Source organism: Tachypleus tridentatus, chromosome 2 (genome assembly GCF_004210375.1).
Source record: "Tachypleus tridentatus isolate NWPU-2018 chromosome 2, ASM421037v1, whole genome shotgun sequence".
Lineage (NCBI taxonomy): Eukaryota > Metazoa > Arthropoda > Merostomata > Xiphosura > Limulidae > Tachypleus > Tachypleus tridentatus.
This window is the reverse complement of record NC_134826.1, coordinates 107,885,931-107,900,278: the sequence shown is the minus strand read 5'-3', so window position 1 is coordinate 107,900,278 and position 14,348 is coordinate 107,885,931. Positions and strand designations below refer to the sequence as shown.

At 29.2% G+C, this 14,348-nt stretch overlaps 1 protein-coding gene across 7 annotated transcripts in view; it reads left to right on the top strand.

Moving 5' to 3' along the window:
• LOC143244803 (tyrosine-protein phosphatase Lar-like) overlaps positions 1–14,348 on the top strand; it is a 313,630-nt gene that overhangs the window by 278,218 nt on the left and 21,064 nt on the right. For all 7 annotated transcript variants that reach the window (XM_076490151.1, XM_076490154.1, XM_076490153.1 and 4 more), the window contains 8 exons: positions 719–905; positions 1,223–1,430; positions 3,060–3,246; positions 6,126–6,220; positions 7,682–7,898; positions 8,462–8,631; positions 13,218–13,400; positions 14,016–14,227. In XM_076490151.1, the coding sequence (XP_076346266.1) occupies positions 719–905; positions 1,223–1,430; positions 3,060–3,246; positions 6,126–6,220; positions 7,682–7,898; positions 8,462–8,631; positions 13,218–13,400; positions 14,016–14,227 (1,459 nt within the window). The remainder of the gene's footprint in view (positions 1–718; positions 906–1,222; positions 1,431–3,059; positions 3,247–6,125; positions 6,221–7,681; positions 7,899–8,461; positions 8,632–13,217; positions 13,401–14,015; positions 14,228–14,348) is intronic.

Sequence of the window (14,348 nt, the reverse complement as noted above, 5' to 3'; positions counted from 1 at the left end):
AAAATTTTTACGGACTGTTGAGTTAGGAATACCAAGATCCAAGGATGCCCATCTTACTGATTTCCATGGACTTTAAATAAAGGATTGTTCTACAGCTGCTATTTTCCTCACTTACACTTGGCCTTCCAGATCGTGGCTTATCATTGGCAGAACCTGTTTCTTTGCAGTTATTCATCTGGTTATTTATAAAATTCCTGTGTGGTGCATCTCCATTATAATTTGTTCTAAATCTTCTTTGGACTGTGATGACAAATTTTAGCTCGACCACAGAACACAGTTCACCTTCTCTTGTACTGATGCCATGGGTCAATCCTATTTCTGCAAATAAAATAACAAAACCAATTAATAAAATAAAAAATAACCAATTTATTGCTAAATCATGATAAAATAAATGTACCACACTTCTCAATGCTCTTTACAGGTTGATTTTATCATGTATAGAACTGAAGTTATGAAAATTAAAAACTGCACAAGGACTTTATAATGACCCTGTATAATTAGTCAGAGGTTTGGATTTACTGTTATCAATGCAGTTCTTCCTTTCCATTATGTTTACTTAATTCGTATTAATTATCTCTAAAATATATAATAATAGAAATTCGCTGTTTATCTCGTATATTCACTAACTCTGTTAAAAAACAATAAATTTAATGATGCAACATGCAGAACACCAAGCATAGAAAATAGTAGTGAGTTAAAGAAGTGCTTTATTTCATAGGTCCAACAGCTCCACCACAAAACATCAGCCATCATCTCCAGAGTCCAACAACAGTTGTAGTGACATGGAGTCCACCACTGAGACAATATACAAATGGAAAAATCCTCCAGTATCAGTTACAGTTCCATAAAGCTTCAGATCAATCTCGTGAAGCAAAGAATACAACCTTAACCCGCCTAGTCTTTAGGTACATGTCATAGTTATTTTTTGTCCCTTTATAAGTTTGAAAATTAACATGTTTCATAAAATATATATTTCTCAGAACTAACTTTTGGGTATGTTAAACAGATGTAATGAATAATGAATGTGAAATAAAATTTGTTAAATAACTGTTATGATTTAATACTATTACAGTGGAAGTAATAATAATTCAGATAATTTAAACTTTGAAAATGTTAAAATATGAAATTAATGCAATTTGAAATTAATAAGCTTGTGGTGAACATAACAATGATATTTATTTTAAAAATTTAAAGATAAACCCAATTTTGTGTTTTCAACTAGTGACTTGGATGAAAACACAGAGTACTTGTACAGAGTTAGGGCTCAAACCTCTGTAGGATTTGGACCTTGGAGTAGACATGAAAATGTTCATACCCCTGGTGATGTTCCATCTGCACCTACAAATGTCCAGGCAATGGCCACTTCTGATCAATCTGTAGAAGTTTGGTGGGATGAGGTTCCTTATTTTTTGGACATCCTGGGATATCAGGTAAAATATAAATAATCTTGTAATTGCATTTATTTAGCAATCAAATAGTATTGATCTATGTCTTAAGTAACATTTGACTTGAATCTTTAGGTCACAAAATCATCTAGTGTAAAATACCTAATATTTTGGTGATCTAATGCTTATATTGGTGATGACTGTCACCTTGTCACTTGTCATGAGAATAGTAATAAATATTATAGTAATCACTTATAGAACTCTCAACCACTTAAAATAATGTCTTTCCCATGTGTTTTCAGAAATACTGTATTGGCTGTGAGCCAAAAATAGATGGAATAAGATGTTTTTTGTCTTTTTTGTTCTATCTCTAATTGTCTTCCCGTTCAGTTGCACTAGTTTTCCAACATTTTTTTACTTAAATTCCCTTAAACTGCCCCTAATCTGTGTCACTGATAATAAATATAACAATGTTGTTGTGTTTATTATACAAAGCATTATTACATGTTTATTCACATTTTTTTGTTGAATTGATCCAGCACATTTAATTTTCATAGGAAAACATCATAGATTTATTCAATTTTTTTTCCAGTGGAAAAGCTTAAATTGCAATGAAAAAAGCAGTTCAAACCATAGCTGTCAGAGAGCATCAGTGTTGTAATTTTAGCTGTTTTCTTTCACCAGTGCAGTATTTTATTTTAATTGTACATTTTATTTTGCATTATTATTTGAAGTAGCTTATGTGTCACTGGTCTGAAATTAATGTTCCAGAGCTTAACAGACAATAAATATATATTTTTACTTCATTTGAAGTTTGCTTATAGTGTATATTAATGACTTATCACATTGCCATAATAATTAACTGTAACTTGACTAACTCAATCTTACAAAGAGCATGTCATAATTTCGGGAAAAAGACCAGATGTTATTAAAATATACAACAGAAATGAGTGTGGCTAAGTAACCTTATGACTATTAAAAGTTGGGGTATTTTTGTGATGTCACATTTGGAAGTCTCATTCCAGTGATTTATTTTTCTTTTAGTTGAACACAGATAAATGTGTTGCATATGTGAATTTATGGGTGATGCAATAACATACCAGAAAAGTTATAGGAAAGAACAACATGGGATTCTGTCATTAAATTTGTGTATTCAAAGTTTATTTGAAAATTTATTTTTAATCATTTAATTTCTGTGTCTTAAGTCATAATTATCAAACCTTGTATTCTATGTCATGAATATCCAAAATACATTGATTAAACTCACTTCAAATTCCTGTGATTAGTAATCTTAATCTACATATTAAAGGCCCTGAATTTCTAACTTGTTTTCATAAATAGTCATCTTTTAAATCTTATGTATTAAACATTCAAATTTCTTTATTTTAATAATCCTTGAACCTTTTTTTTTGTTTTTAGGTCCTAAACATTCAAACTCCTTTCATTAATCATCATTCATGCTGCCCTCTACTATAAAATCATAATCATTTGACATTTGAATTCTAGGTAAAGGTCAACTGATGTACTGTGAAATCTTAATGTAAAAAGTTATTTTCAAGATGATACCTATAATTTTTATGCTGCATATTTTGCTGTCATTGGATGTTACCACCTTGTTGTTGAATCTGAACATATAATATGCATTTAGTTTTGATTACTTGATCTTTATTCCAGGTACTTTATGCACAAACTGCTGGAGAGGATCTTGATCAATGGAGGAAAAAAAAAGTTCCACTTACCTGGTCAGCAGAACTAACTGGTCTTGATACTCATGGTCAGTATTCTATCAGAGTTGGAGCATACACTAGACAAGGCCTGGGAAGACTTTCTGAGATAATAACTGTCAAGGTTTCTCCTCAAGGTAAGCATAAAGATTTCCAAATAAGTTAGAAACTTTATTTAAATTTGTTACAGGTTACCAGATGAAATTAATAAAAAATAAACATTTCAAACATATAGATTGAGAAATGTTAGTCAAATTGTGAAGGAGACAAGTTTTTAGAAACTATTCAGGATGGGTCTTTTCACAATTTTTTTTTTCAAAAAGCCTATTGAGAACAATGTATTTTAGATTTATTGTTAACTTTTAGTGTAGAAATAGATGAGAGGGTGGAGGTTGGGCAATATCAAGGTGAGAGTAATATTAATATAAAGAACAATGCAATTTTGGTTTCAAATTTCAAAAAAACAAAATTTGAAGATATGCAACAATAATTTATATTGTAAGTTGGAAATTGAATCAGTTAGAGACACTAATCTAATATAAGAATTTTAAAAATAAATCCTTAAATATTCAAGAGAGTTATATTCCTTATAGAAAAGAAAGAGTGGTTTCAAATAAAAACCAAGGTTGGCTAACATGAGGTTTTTATATATGGAATTATAGGCCAGATTCTTTACAGGTATGTGTATGCAACGTTTTGGCAATAAATTGCAACAATAAACAGGCATTTGTTTTAGAATATTGTATTAAAACAAGTCAAATATATATACAAATATTTATTACACTGTTGGTTACTACAGTTGTATCCAGAGCTTTAAATAATCATCTCTTTTCATCAAAATCTACACAGTCTGGTTCAGTTACTTCAGAACCCAATGGACAAAACAATTTTGTTCTTCTCTATCTCGTTATTAGAATACAACTTGTGATAATTCACTTTGGAAGTCAGCACTATGTACTCGTATGGCTAAACTCGCGATTGTGCAGTCCAAATCTATCTATCTATATCACTATATTTTACTAACTTTGAATAACATTTTGGTTGCATATTTATGCATAGCCCAACTAAGGTCAAGAACTTTCTATATACTAGGAGGTATTATGATATAATAATACTTGAGGAACACTTGGAAGTCAATTGAATGAAACAACATATGATTTGTACACAATTATGTAAACAAATATACAATAAACTATAATTTCTATAAAAAAAATTAACTTCCACTATACTTAAGTTTAAACATTTGTGTATATTTAACACTAATTAAAAGTATAAAGAATAAAATCAAAGAAAAGCTTTATAAGTTTAAATTTACTGCTATGGCGAAATATTTGGGGAATTAAAGAATATCAAAAGAATTGATTAAATGATAAATTAGGAAATGTAATAAAACTGTATGAAAAAAGATTGGCTGAAAATGTTTAACTTAATAGCAAGGATTTCTTTTAATATATTAAGGGTAAAAAAATGTTAGGATTGGAGTAGAACCTTTAATGCATGATACAGGAAGGCTAATATCTGATGATTATAGGATAAATGAGTTATTAAATTACTCTTCCTTCAAATTTTATTTAAAAATATTTAAGAAATATTCCTAATTATGAGCATTTGTCAATGGAAACAAGACATAATACATATCTGAAAAGATTATAATTTAACTGTATGGGTCATTAATTAGCCCACATTTCAAATATTGTCTTAGACATCTTTCCTTAGAAAGAAAATTGACTTGTTTTAAAGGATTCAGGTGAGGGTTTCAAGGATCATAAATGGGTTGGAAAAGGAAAGGTTAAGATTTCCAATTTTTTTTTATTTTCCTTGAACAAAAGAAAGTTAGAGGGGATCTGATTAAGGTGCTTGAGGTTGTTAAGACAGTTGATAATATTGAAGGATTATATTCTTTTTACTTGTACTTAATAGTGAGAATGGTAAGACAAGGGGACACAAATATATATTTTGGCAGAGTAGAAATCCTTTTCAGCTGAGACAGTTATATTTTCCAAATAGATTGTTGTCCTTTGGAGTGGATTGCCATAATCTAGATGTGGTGGAAGTAACTAATTTAATTAATGAAGTTTAAGGGAATTATGGTAGCTGACTTTTGAGTTTTTATTTTCATATTAAGTGTTAATAGATTGAAAAACCTCAATGGATCAAGAGGTGGTTGTTGTCATTAAAGTGTGTATGTATATAACCAAATTAAGAAAATAATTTTTAACTTTTTTGCATTTTCTCCTGAATTCTATATTTAATTTATTGCTTTTTTCATATTTGTAACCCATGTGAATGGTAAAATGTCCACTAGATTTTTTACAAAAGATAAAGTACGCATTATATATATATATATAATCCCTCTAAGATACAGGATTACTTTCACATTCTCCATGTAAAAATGGAGAAGTTTCATCTTAAACTATTTTTTTTGCATCAGTTATAAAAGATGCAGGTATACTCAAATTCAATATTTAATTTAAAAATTTGAAAGTTAATTATTTTCCAAAGTTTGATAATAAGAAACTTACATTTGTAATGGTAAGTCAGAAATTAGATATGTGAAAGAATTAACAAAAGCAAACTTGACAGATTAATTATTATACCTTATTTCATGTACACTTATAAACTTGTACTCAGTAATAATCAGCTCATTGTAACCAGTTTAGCCTTTAGTGGAATGTAATTTATCTTCAAAAGATTTTACAAGCCCAAGATTAAATAATTAAATTCTCAATGTTCAATAAAAGCTTATTTCAACTGAACCATTACCATTGTGTAAATGTCACACCAAAATCATCACCATAATCCAACTGGCATAAACAGAAACTGTGCAATGTCTTATTCTGGTAAATGATCTTGATCAATAATATTACTAGTAAGCTAACGTATATATTTCAACTTGTAATGTTTTAGTTGACTTTTGTCATTGTTTGATGTGATTAGTCTACTTTACTGAAAAGGTTTTCTTGTGACATTTAGGGTTAAAGCACTCTCATGTTGTTATAATTTATTTGATTTCTAGATGTTCCAACACATCTTCAAGCTTATGGAATTACAACTCACAGTATGAAGCTTTCATGGCGACATCCTTCCAAACTAAACCCATATAAGTACAAAGTATGTTATTTATATGACTTAACATTTTAATATTCCTGCTCATGTAAAATATTTTATTTTGGATATATCACCTCAAAAAGTACAAAATATATGTACATTGTTCCTCTATTGTGTATTATTGAATGTTTGGTATTGCTGAATTTTTTATTCTAGATTTTTTAATTAAAAGCCTAAAAAACAAAATCTTATTGTTTCATTAATCTGCAAAATTATTATGATGAATTTTAAAATGCTCCCAATAATTTCATTCTTTCCAGCATCCTAATTGATCAATTTAAAAAACAACTTGAGGCCTTATCTAACATATTGTTGTAATAAAATTTCATTATAGTTAATATTGGAAGTTGCACTTGAAAATTATAAAATGTAATTTCTCTATTCAACACCATCAGTTTGACAGTTTTGTAATTAAGTGTTTTACTTTAGATTTCTCTTTTCACCTTCACCACCTGAACTAAAAATCCTTTCTTAATGGATGAAAAAGCAATTATTTCAATAATCCTAGCCAATCCAAACTAGTAGTCTTTTTAGATTATTCAGTAAAATTAACACAGTCTAAGCCTTCACTTCCAGCCAAATCTATCTTATTAAACTTATTAGAAATAGCAAATATATGTGCTGATACTCATTATCATTATCTTTTATCCTACTTAATTAAGCATTATCACATATGATACATATTTATTCAGAATATTAAAGAGCTATGAACATAAAAACCAAATTATGTATTATCATAATTCAACATGAGCCATCATTCATTTTATAAGAATATAACCTAATATACAGCATAGGAATTTTAAGGGAATTATAATAGCTGGCTTGAGATTACACACACATGCATTATGTACATATATATTTATTTACTTATACATGTGTTTGTGTGTATAAGCAAATTAAGAAAGTGATTTTAACTTCTTTTTCATTTTCTCCTTATATTTCATCAATTATAAACATTAACCTAACTATCAATGAGAGCTATAATCAGAATTAAACCAGCACAACCACATACATTAACAGTACCATATAATCTTTTAAAGCAAAGACATTACAAAACCTTCACTGTCACAATGACTGTCATCTTACATTCATACACAATCACTTATTACCTTCAAATTTATACTCAGCTAAACATTATTTTTGTATTTAAAACCATTACAACCTCAGAATTCGACCATGGCACCATCACCCAATTTAATTAACCAGAATTATCAAAAGTATTTAGGTATTACACCCTCCTATATGCTAGTTTTAGAGATAATGGGTAAATTCTACTATTTTTGTATTCAGAAAAGCAAAGTCAATATAAGAACATACAATTTTTTTCTCTCAAAATTACTAAGTTTTAGTAACTTTTAATGTACCTGTAACTTCTGTGAATTTGATAGCTACTATAAACTGAAGTAAAAGCTCAGGTGGTTTTATTTTACATTTTAATTTTTTATGAAATGTTTTGTTAAACAGACTTCGTACGGTGCCTATAAGGAGTTTTTTGACAGCCAAGGACAGTTACAAGAGTTGAAAATTCCACCTAAAGACATCTATTTCGATAAAGAATTAACAGACTTTACTATTGATAACCTTATGCCCTTTACAACTTATCAGGTCAACATTACTGCTATACCTCCTGACAAATCTTATCGTCCACCTGCAAGAATAGCAGTAACAACTGCTAGAGCTGGTATGTACAGACATTTCTCAGTTGCAAAAGCTTAGAGTTATTTCTATATTGGGAATGCCAGCTATATGCATGCATTTTTTATGTGATTTAAAAACTTTGCATATGAGTGTGCAAGAACTAAATAGGAACTGGTGATAATGATTATAATATTTTGATTTTTCTATAATCTAAAACTTGTAGAATCTCATGAAGAGTTAACCTAAAATATAAATTTAGTTATCCATTTCTGTATATTTTGCCTATATACAACTAGTTGTTAAACAAACAGTTTACTAGTAGTTTAAAGTTCTGATATTGTCTAATTAATAGATATAAAGATCTAGTTCTGATAACATTAGTTGAACAAAACTAAAAACACAACTTCTATTTTGTTTTTATGTGTGTAACCTACACAAATGTTATACTTAATTATATTTGATATGTATGTGATTTAACATGTTAAGTCTAAAAGGAATATTAGTTTTCTTTTCTTTAACGATATAAAAAAACTCGTTGTAACTTGCATATGTTCTGTAATATATACATACCGACTAAGCAATGTACTCACTTAAAAATCGTTTTAGCTCCAAGACCAATGGTCAAACCAGATCATTTAGGTGTCAAGAATGACCAGGAAATTAAAGTCATACTACCTCAAGCCTCAGAGGAATATGGTCTAATAAGTCACTATTACTTAGTTGTTGTACCAGAAGAGCAAGCCAGGGAAAATCCGGAGACTTATAAAATAGAAAAGGTAAAAAAAAAAAAAAAAACTCGAAATAAATTTCCTTTTTTTTTATTAGAAAATTTAAACATTCCATTCTGCCTTTGTGAAAGAATGAGGTATAATATCAATATGATCCTGTGAATTACTATATAAATCAATAAATTTATCAGTATTATCTAACTACATTAATTAAAACTCAAGGAAACAATTTTAAGTTTATTCAGTTACTGAGCATTTAAATTATAATTAAATGTCTTACTCTTAAACTTGCAGCATTAGGCTAGATTTTAAAAATTATGCCATAAAGTTAATAAAAGATCAAACAGTGCCATGAGGCAGTCTTACTTCAGTTGTCAACACTGGTAATGTCTAAGTCAGATTTAGTATGAAATACATTACCCAAATATGCAAAACTGAACTTTTAGTTCCATTTCATAATATACTTAATAGCCAATAGTAATACAAAAGTATTCATCATTGATGTTAACATTAATCTCATGTTTACAGCAACATCCTAATAGTGGTGGACAATATTACCATTTCTAGTATCAATATTATACTAAATCACACCACAGATTATCAATATAATGTCAATTCTAAAATTGTTTTTAATACAAGTAATGCACATCTATTTGGAATGTTAAAGAGCCATCAGCATGAAAAGAAAACACCAAAAATACTGTATATTATTCAGGATTGATATCAAAAGTTAGTAGAAACATTGTGTATGTTGAGGCAAACTGGTTCCCATGCAGCTAGGATTGAGCATGGCAGATTTAGGGAGCGTTTTAAGATGGCTAATTTAAAAAGTGTAAACCAAAATTGGCTAATAAATAATTAACTTTTTTTAAACTTCTGAAGCTTAAAAAAGTTTTATTTATAAAGTGAACTACATTTTTTAATTGAAAAGAAATTCAGCCAAAATACATGAAAAATATTGTTTTATGATTCAATTACATGGGTATTTCCTGCATCCTGACCCAGCATGTAAAACTAACTGACCAGACACAAAAAAAGATCATATATTTTTCTTGCATTTGCCTTATCCGTTTGTTGTCATCTTGTACCATATATAGTTAATAAAAATGTGAAGGAAAGACAGTGCCAATTTGCATAACATAATATGTCATAAACTAAAATACCTGAGTACTCAGGCTTAATAATGTAAATGATCTCAGGTAATGATTAGCATGATTTAATAAATAATCTATTTATCAATGTAATTATGTAAACAAGTGAAACAAAACCAAAGGTAATGTGAATATCGTTGAATCAGTGAAAATTGATAATGAATATCAAGTGCCAATGACTAACAACTGGAATTAATAGCATAAGAAATGAATAGTACAAGTGTAAATGACAATAAATCAGAAATGATAAAGTCTGTACATGTGAATGAATAATGGCTACATTAATGCAAGGAATGTTGTAGATAATGAATAGCTAAAGTGAGATGCTATATATGATAGGACTAAATGTATAGGTAGTGAAGAATGATTAATAACTAGTGTATATACATGATATTTAGTAATTAATAAAATAAATTAGTGGCAATGAATGACTAAAGAATATAAAAAAATATTATTAACTATAAAATTAGCCAAGTAATTTAATATACTGTTATAATTGTGAGATATAAAAGTGACATATATAACCATATTGTGATTACAGTTCTCTTCTCAACAGTTGGGTATCCTTAAAGTTGATGTTTCTGACAGTACATGCTTAATGGCTGTGAATAGAATGCAATTCTTGAAGTGTGTGTATGAATATTAAGTTTAGGAGATTTACTGTGATTCATCATTTGACTTCAGTTTGACATTGTTAGTCAGTTTAAAGCTGTATTGAATTTCAAGTGAACCATGGATTTTGTTTAATTTTATCTTTATTTACTGCAAATATTATATTGTACAGTGTTCTCTTTATATATGTATGCAAAATCTGGCTAATGCAACTTGGGTGAAAAGCCCCTAATTTGAAACAAATTCTTACAAATTCAGAGTTTAAGCAGTCAACCAAGGAAAACGGGGCCAAACGATGGTCACTCACATTGCAAATCATGTGAACTCATTCAGGAAAGCAAAGACTTGAAATTCAGAAGTTTAGGAGAAACTTTTCATATCAATAGAAATGGACTTTATATCAAAAAATCTAATATATTGTATAAAATGTGCAGGTTGTGGATTGGATTATATTGTGCAGACCAGAAACCAATTAAAGAACAGAATGACTATCCACAGACAACAGATAAATCACCCAGAATTGCGAAAACTCAGACTGAGTAAACATTTAGACCAATGTACAAAGGAAAAACACCCAAAATTTAGTGTAATACCATTCTATAGGGTTGGAAAAGACTGTGAGTAAATCAGAAAAATTCTGGAGAAACATTTTTCCATAAATATAAGCTGGAATTAAATGAAATTCCTCTAAAATAGTGGTATGAGTAATTTTATGAATGAAAACTTTACAAATCACGTGACTCTGATGACGTTCTCATCAATAATTGAATATAGTAATGTTCTGTATTTTCCTGCCATTTTATAATGCAGTGTGATCAGTCAAGCATGAAACGCGTAACTGCAAATAAATGACCTTAATACCATCATGTGAAGTTTTAATTTCTATGTATGTAATATAAAATCCCAAATGAGATCTTGTAGTAGCACTGTTTAGGCTATTGTGCTTTGCACTGTTACGTATAAGACTAACAAGTCGTATGAAATTAAATTGTACACAATTATTATACTCTCAAGATATACATATTTATTTCCATTTACACAATTTTCAAAATAGAATGTTTGGTAAATGTGTATGTGTAATGTATTATAAATATGGATATTGTAACTTCTATTTTCCCTATACTGTCACAAACTGTACTATAAGCAGTATTTATGAAAATGCTTGCTCTCTTTTGAAATATCTTCAGACTAACATCAACATAGGTGATTGGACACTTTTAAAAATACTATATATAGGTAAATGATGCAAGCTCCATTTAAGATGCTAGATGCACATAATTTTTATTCCCTTTTCCCAAGGTATTTTGTTTGAATTATTTCTCTACTTGAGAAATATCGTTAGTTAGTTAGTTTGCTTGTTTTTAAATTTCTTGCAAAGGTACATGAGGGATATCTGTGATAGCTGTCCCTAAATTAGCAGTGTAACTCTAGAAGGAAGGCAGCTAGTCATCACCACCCACTGCCAACTCTTCGGCTATGCTTTTATCAACAAATAGTGGTATTGCACCCATGGCTTAAAGAGTGAACACGTTGGGTGTGACAGGGATTTAAACCTGCAACTCTGAGATTACGAGTCAAGCACCCTAACCACCTGGTCATGCTGGGCCTAGTAGTGAGTAGATTAAGTTATTAGAAAGGAAGGGAATTATATTTGCAAAGGGCATTTTTTCTACATTTTTGGTGTATTCTTTTTCTTCATTCTACTCTTCTTTTTATCTCTTCAAGCCTTTTTGTCCATGTGAAATATATTCATATTGTTGTTCAGTTAATTTTTTTTTGTATCTTTCATATCATTTGCATTTTTTTTTTAATTTCATTTTTACACAATCTATGAAAGATTATTGTCGCTTATATTGCACTCGTATTTTGCGGGAAAATGGATACAGCTGTACATGCACTTATCTTGCACAAACATATTACAAATTTATAATATATAGTGTATGTATGTATATATGTATAAAGAGAAAATAGATGAATATTAATCCAACAACTTGCATATAGAGCTAAGTGTTTAGTGTATAACCAATAGATCTGTGCAGTTAGTGTTATTGGCAGCCCTGTTATTCTGTTGTTTCATGAATCCACTATTATGTTTCTTAAACCATGGTACATATAAGAAAAAAGTTAGTTGCTTTTCCTCTGCAATCAGCAGTTCATGTGGGGTGGGGGTTGAGGGAATGATAAAGAAAATATAAGCAGATGAAAATTAGTGACAGTTACAGATAGCCTCAGTAGCTTTGCCAAAATGAATAATACATGATCAAGCAGTATTTAAGCCTGAGAACCTTGAATAATCGAAACTAAACAAACTTGAAATAAATAAAAAAATAATGATACTAAAATTGAGCAGAACAGACAGCTCATTATGCAGTTTTAAACTTAAGAATAGAAAAATGTAACAGCAATATTTAGATGAATTGGAATAATCAAAAACAATAATTTTTATTAGTTGATTTATATTCATGAAAATCAACTTAATCATAATTTTAAGTAATCAGTCACTGATATAATCAAAAACAGTAACTATTAAAAATGTAACTTTTATTTCATTGAGTATTTATGTAACAGTAATTAATGCAATTGCTGCTTGTAGGTAATGATTTATATCAATTAATTATTCAAATTCTAGTAACCAAATGGTAGTTTACATGAATTAATTTGATGAATAAAATAAGTATGTTAAAACTAATTGAATAATATAAATTTTGGGATCAACTGATCTTTTTCATGTATGTATGTTAATATGAAGTGGTATGGATTGTATTCTAAGGACACCATCTTATCAACTATTTATTTTGAATATTCTTTTCATTTAACTACATGATTGTTTTATATTCAGCATTTTGAAAGTGTCTGTTTGTTTATATCCAGCTTAATGAAACTGCTCTTGACCAAGTTGGACCCTACATAGCTGCCAAATTTCTACGGCGAAATATGCCCCAGAATTTTCCTTTAGGTGATGGCAAGATTTATAATGGATTCCTGAATCGACGCTTACAACATGGACAGAAATATAGAATTTTTGTGAGAGCTGTGGTAGATACACCACTGGAGGTAATTCAGATAATGCTACATTTACTTCATAAAGTTATTTACTTATATTTATATTAAATCTTTATAACTGTAAATATAGATTTTCTATTAAGCTTCATTCATGGCATAAAACACATAGATTAATTAAAATTATTTTTTCGTCATAATTTGTATGTGTAATTTAGTACAGCACTACAGAGAATATAGAAATATTTGCTGAAGGAAATACTAAGTTTTAAATGAAACCTGAATTAGAAGTATTTCTACAAGGAGAATTAACAGTCATCACCACTCTTACTGAATACTCAAGTGAACAAATTTTGTTAAAAGAGAAACCAGAGTTGACAAACAACTTTTATCTGAGCTGCAATGCATGTACAACTTGTAGTAAGAAGTAAAGAGCATTCTGGTAACTTTCAACATTTTTCCATATGATTTAGTTTCATCTCTTCATTCTTTATCTATTCATATTTAAAATAGATAGATCAAGAAATTGCTGCTTCTGAAAAAGTAAAAAAGTTAGTTATGCTTTCTAATGCTTTCAGTAACATTTCTTTGGTATGCCTCTTCAGTTATGTGTATTTTATCACATCCACTTACATGTAAACTGAAATGACCATGTTTTCTACATTACAGAACCTCTTTACCAGCAGTCCTTTGTCTGATAGTTTGAGTTTAGATATGATAGCAGTAGAGCCAGCACAGCCACCCTTTGTAAACACGGATAATCCTGATGTGAATATTGTTTACAGTAACACCCAGCAGTCAGGAATATTATGGATTATTGGTCCTATTATTGCATGTGTGCTGGTTATCACTTGTGTCATAATTTTCGTTATCATGAAAAGGTACACAACAGATTTACTGTTATTGTCTACAATTTAAATCTAGTCTCAAGGTTAACATTTGGTGTGTGTGCATGTATGCTTAAAATGCCATAATTGTTATCTGTAAGATGATATGATTTAT